The sequence below is a fragment of the Capricornis sumatraensis genome, chromosome 5, assembly GCF_032405125.1.
Source record: "Capricornis sumatraensis isolate serow.1 chromosome 5, serow.2, whole genome shotgun sequence".
Taxonomy (NCBI): Eukaryota; Metazoa; Chordata; class Mammalia; order Artiodactyla; family Bovidae; genus Capricornis; species Capricornis sumatraensis.
The window spans coordinates 82,122,113-82,128,112 of NC_091073.1; the positions used below are offsets into that span (position 1 = coordinate 82,122,113).

Consider the following 6,000-nt stretch of genomic DNA (forward strand, 5'->3'; position numbering starts at 1 on the left):
CCCTCCCCGCTTCAGCCAGCCTCAAGTCACTTCAGGTTTCTCTTCCTCTGCATTTTCACTAATCCACGCAAGCTCTGGATTGCTGTACACGATGACGAGACAGTCTCTGAATCATCCCATCACTGAGCCAACTGCCACACAATGAGAACACATGGTGTTTGAGGCACCAGGTCAGATGCTGTGGGGATGCTAAGATGAAGGAGGCGCACGGACAGTTCTATTCAAGTCAGAGAATGGAAGGTCACAAAAGAAGTGATCATTAAAGGGCCATGGAAATTCACACAAGGGAGGTATCACTTCCAGAGACAGAGAGAGCTCTGAGATGTTTTACCAGAGCAGTGAGGACCATGTCAGGCTGCCCAGGGATTAGACAGGAAATGGCAGTGAGAAGGGGGTCACAGAAGGTGGTCACAGGGTATTTAAGGAAGAAGAGAAAGCAGACAAGTTAGAGAGGGGTCCCACGGTCTGGGAATATTTTTAAAAGGTTAAGAGAGAAAAGCCACCAAAAGAAGGAAAGTCGAAATTATAGAACAGTAGGGGTGGTTGACGATTGACAGAACTATTACTGAGCCAGGCTCCATGAGCTTAATATGAGTGCAAAGTTTCTACTCTGTGCACAACGTCCAAGACCATGAGAATTAGAGCGAGTCATGGCGCCTTCGGATAAGAGGACAGAGGCACCAGAAAATGGTTAACAGAGGTCAACCCTGGGGTAGGGGAGGCTGGGGTGATGAGTTAGTGAGGATACTCACTTTTGACTATTTAACATTTTGTAGCTTTGAGTTTTGTTCTAGGTCTGTGTATGGACACTACTACAAAAATGAATTTTTTATAAAAACTTGTTCTTTGTTTTACACATATATATTCTTTTTTTATATTCTTTCCTATTATGGTTTATCACAGGAGATTGGATATAGTTCGCAGTGCTAAACATTAGGAGCTTGTTGTTTATTCATTCTAAATGTAAGAGTGTGCATATACCCACCCCAAACTCCCAGTCCATCTCTCCCTCCCCACTTCCCCCTTGGCAACCAGAAGTATGTTCTCTATGTCAAGGAGCCTCTTTCTGTTTTGTAGATAGGCTCATTTGTGCCATATTTTAGATTCCACATACAAGTGATATAGTATGTGTCTTTCTCTTTCTGATTTACTTCACTTCAGGAGGATCATCTCTAGCTGCGTCTGCGTTGCTGCAAATGGCATTGTTTCCTTCTTGCGGCTGAGCAGTGCTTCATCGTACGCATGCCTCACATCTGCTTTCCCCATTCATCTGTCGATGGACATTTAGGGTGTTTCCGTGCTGTGACTTGTGAATAGTGCTGCTCTGAGCATAGAGGTACATGTTTCTTTTAGAATTATATTAAAAAACTACTTTTAAAAGATGAATTTCAGTATAATACTAGGAAAAGACTATAGCAGGTTGAGCATGTCAACAAGCCTCCTTCTGAAGGGGATGAGAAAATAGGATTACAGTAGCTTGAGAAGACCTCAGGTGTTGTTTCCTTCTGAAAAAGTGAAAACTAAAGCAGTTGGAAATGCTGATGGGGAAGAACTGGTAGAAACAAGTTGAACAATGCAGCGGGTCAAAGAGGAATTCAGAGAGGTGGTACAGAATCTGAACAGGCAGCAGAATCTTTGGTTCTGAGTGTGGACAGTGTTGCTTATCATGCCAGTAAACAGAGGATGTTGAGGCTACCAAGCCAGCAACCTCTGCAGCTACCCAAAATGGTGCACCCTCAGGGGACTCAAGATGGGAAGGAATAGGATACTGGTTTAGGGTGCTAAGGTGCATGTCAGAAGAATGATTTCAATAAGCCTAGACTCTTGCATCTTCTCATACACACACAAGTGATAAATTCACTAATTTGAGATAGTTGCTTTCCTTTAATTAATAACAATCTTTTGATCACCTTCCAACTACCTGTTTTTTTGTGTTTGTTTGCAAAAACTTCTATATATCCTTGGCACATCCCTTACCTCTTTAGAACAGTCCCTCAGAGCTATAAGAGAGGCCGTAGCCCAGGCTTAAGTTCTCAGTAAGTCTGCCCATAAAACATAATTCTCAACTTTGCATGTTTTTCAATTGACCCACATTCACAAGAAATGTCTGGGAAGGAATGCAGTGGGTCCTCTCCTGAAGTCCATTCCCCTTCCTCCTTCCCAGATCCAGCTCTGGTGTAGAGGAGAAGATGCACTAGCTGAGAAAATCCTGGCTCCTCCGACACAGTAATTGGTCCAGGAATGGGGATATGACCCAGATCTGGCCAATGAGGCCTAAAAAGGCACTTGGTGGAGCTTCAAGAAAGGAGGCTGCCACTCTTCTGGGAGAGCTGCAAGAATCCATCTCTTTCTCCCACTCAGAGTGAATGAGGATGCATGTAGCCCCAACTGCTGCTGGCAGCCATTCCTATAACCATGAGGGCCACTATCTCCCAGATGAAGCCAACACCTGGATGACAGCAAAGAGATGAAAAGAGCCTGGGTCTTTGATGAGATGGCTGAGCCACTGGGTCAGCCCGCCCTGGAGCCTGCCCTCCATCTGGACTTCCAGGACAAAAACCACATTGAATTGGGATTTTCTGTACTCGTAGTCTGGAGCTCTCTCACTGATAAACATCCCTTCCTCTAGGAAGAAAAACAAGACAAATCGGGAGGCAGAAACTGAGAGAGATGATGTCTGATGGTTCCAATTTTTCTCCACAAAGTAAAAGGCTAAGAGTGAGGAAGGAGCTGGGAGGAGCGAGGAAGACCGGACCTGGTTATTCAGGGCAGAGGGAAAGAGAGCTGTCTGGGGGCCAAGGAGGGGGCCTGGTGGGCATGCTGAGTACCCAGATGAGGGTTTTGAGAAGTTTGTCAGCTGCAAATAGCATGAAACTGTGCCACTCACCCAAGACCACCATCCTGTGGGCATGGCCTCTGGGCTTGCCATGCAGGATCGGGGGACAAGGGGAAAGGAGCTGGGGGCATGAGCACAGCAGCAGTGGAGGAGAGGACCCCAGGGTCTAGCTGGACCTGAAGGGAGTGAAAGCAGAAAGGGCTGATTGGTCAGGAAAACACAAAGGTACAAAGAAACAAGGCATCTCACTGGACTGAAGAACAGGTTCAGTGGGAGTGAGAATACAAGGAGGTGATGCAGAGGAAGGTCCTTCTAAGCAGAGTCAATCGTCCCCAGAATAACACTAGGGCCCAGCAGCTGCCATGCTCCACTGTAGCCCACTCCACCCCAGCCCATGAGTGTTGTTTCAGGATTAACTGAGGTAGATAAATTCTAATCTAACTAAAGCTGGACAGACACAGATAAGAGCTCAGAAAGGCCTAATTCTTCCCATATCACCCAGAGCCATGTGTGTGGCAGGATGCAGGGGACATCTTTTCAAGTTTGCTGATGTTTCCAAAAGCTCTGGAGGGAAAGACGCTCTGTGAAGGAGGAATGAGGCATGCTGCAAGAAAAGCATCTTTAAATCGGTCCTCTTAGAGAACTCACCTCTGTGTTCATCTTGGTCTCTTTCTGTAGAAGCTGTGAAAACAAAAGCAGAGGATCAGGACCTTGGTGGCACTCACCCCCAACTCTGTGCAGACACTCTCCTTGATCACCTCCCCTTCTCCCCCACTTCCTGTCCAATTGGCTCCGTCTCCCTCAAATGCCTTCATCACCTTGCCCTCCAGTGAGGGGACCCAGGTGTCTGTTCTGAGGCAGGTCCTCGCTGCCCCCCCAGGACATCACACCAGTACTGTTTCTCTAACGGATACTGCCAACCTCTAAGGTGTTCTCCTATACTGGAAGGGATGCCTCTGTGTACTTAAAAGAATGATGCATTTCCCAAAGTTGGGGCTTGGAGAGAGGAGCTTCCTGTCTACCCTTCTTTTATGGGGACAAACAAGGCAGTAAGAAATATATACCTTCTTTTTTCCCTCCTCGCTGAGTTTCCCAGGGACTTAAATATGTTAAAAAATCAGGACTGATGCATATACACTACTATGTATAAGACAGATAACTACTAAGGACCTACTGTATAGCACAGGAAACTCTATACTCAATATTCTGTAGTGACTCATATGAGAAAAGAATCTAAAAAAGAGTGGATATATGTATATATATATATTAATTGATTCACTTTGCTATACACCTGAAACTAATACAATATTGTAAATGAAAATTTACAATAAAAATTAAAAAAAAAATAGTTCAGTGGGCTACTCTGAAGCCTTGGCATTAAGGAGGAGGAAGAAGGGAGGAGACAGGTGAGCAAGAGTCACAGGGAATAAGGAAAGAAAAAGAAAAGATGAGGGGAAACGAGAGAGAGAAGGCAAAGAAATAAGGAACCTGTACAGAATACTGGGGCTCCAAAGTTTGGGGGTTCCAAACTTGAATGGACTCCTGGGGCTGCCTGTTGGAAATGTGCTTTTCTGGGTTGCACCCCCAGAGCTTCTACCCTGGGGAGAGAGGTTAAGAGTGTGCATTTTCAACAGGTATCTAGGAGACTGTGCTCAGATGGTCAGAGAACCACTCTTGGAGAATCACTAGAATTGAGAGTGGAACAGATGGGTCCCAAAGAGTGAACTTTTTCATTCATTTTCAGAACAGTTAGAATTTTCACTTGATTTTAACTAGGATGGTGAGTGAGGGTTGGGGGACAGAAGTGATGGAGAAGGGACTAAGGAAGCCTCTCCAGCCCTTCCGCCTGGGGTGAGGGGTTGTCTGGGATGCCAACAAAAAGGATGCTCCTGAGGAGCTGAGAAGGGGAAGGAGAGCCCTCCAGGGCCTCCAGAAAGGGAGGCTGAGGTAGCCCCTGTCCTTGGACCAGTCCTGCATTTGATTTTATTCTCTTTCAGAATACAAGAAGGGTTACATGTAGTGAAATGAACTGACTGGCAACAGCAAAAATAACACCTGTCTTTAAAAGCCTTGACTCCTGGCAATCCTCAGATCACCTAGGCTGTGCGTTGAAAATAACCGGTTTTCAGTATTTCCCTTCTGAAAATAACAAGTTTCCAGTAATTCCCTTCCCTCCTCCCTTCCTGTTCCTTCTTCCTGCTTTTGACGGTGGGTCTCATGACCCAAGCTGGTCAGCACACATGTCTCTCCTTTGGCCATATAGAAGCTTTCCAAGTTTCCTGGAAAATCTGAATAGAGGAACTTGTTAGAAATCAGACCCTAGAAAGCAGAGAGTGAGTGATAAAGAGGGTGAGCTTTCTTCTCAGGTCCTCGGGAGTCAGTGTGGGTATGATGTCTTCTTGTTCATAAAATACCTCCAAAGAATAACCAAGACACTGATGGCAAAGCCAGAAAAACCCAGAACTAAGTCAAGGATGTGTTCTGGGCAATGGTCTAGACTACAGGGGCTCCTGGAGGAGCCTGCCCCTCACAGATTCCTCTCCATCACTCTATGGCAAGTTACTTATCCTGTTGAGAATGTTAGTGTGAGTGTTCCTTGGGGCTTACATGTGGGTGGGGAAGTCCGATAACAAAACAGGAGGAGGTGGATAACAGTTGTGAGACTGGGTCAGCTACTTTATCTACATGAACCTAATCTTTGAAAACTGACAAAAAGGCTAATAATATTAACTCCACTTTACATATGAGGGACCTGAAGTTCAGGGTAGGTTAAAGCACTTGGCCTCACAGTCAGCGTGTTGTGGTTCTGAGTTGTAACTTTCAGCTTCCTGGCTCTGGAGCCAAACGCAGAATGCTCCAGAGATCTTTCCAGGGCTGTCTGACACTCAGCCAGAGAGCTGCTATAATAAACAGGAGATAGAGGGTTTGATCTGGCTTCAGTCAAGGACTGCTCAAGTGACCCCGGTCAAACAGGTTCCCCATTTGTAGGCTAAATGGCTGGACTTCATCTTTAACGTCTCTTCTAGCTGTATAATGCTCACTGATTCCCAAAACAGGAATATCTGGTGAGTCCTGAAACAGTGCTCAGCCTCAGTTGTGAAATGACTTTACCCAGAGCCTCTATCAGACTGACAAGAATTCAGAATGTCTGCCACAGAGTGTTA

General features: G+C 45.7%; 1 protein-coding gene across 1 annotated transcript in view; it reads right to left on the bottom strand.

Annotated features, from left to right (window-relative positions):
- The window catches only part of BLVRA (biliverdin reductase A), a 35,111-nt gene extending 31,596 nt beyond the window's left edge, over positions 1–3,515 (bottom strand). The window contains exon 1 of the mRNA XM_068973224.1: positions 3,485–3,515. Coding sequence (XP_068829325.1) covers positions 3,485–3,496 — 12 coding nt within the window. The 5' untranslated portion in view covers positions 3,497–3,515. The remainder of the gene's footprint in view (positions 1–3,484) is intronic.
- Positions 3,516–6,000: the final 2,485 nt, after the last annotated feature.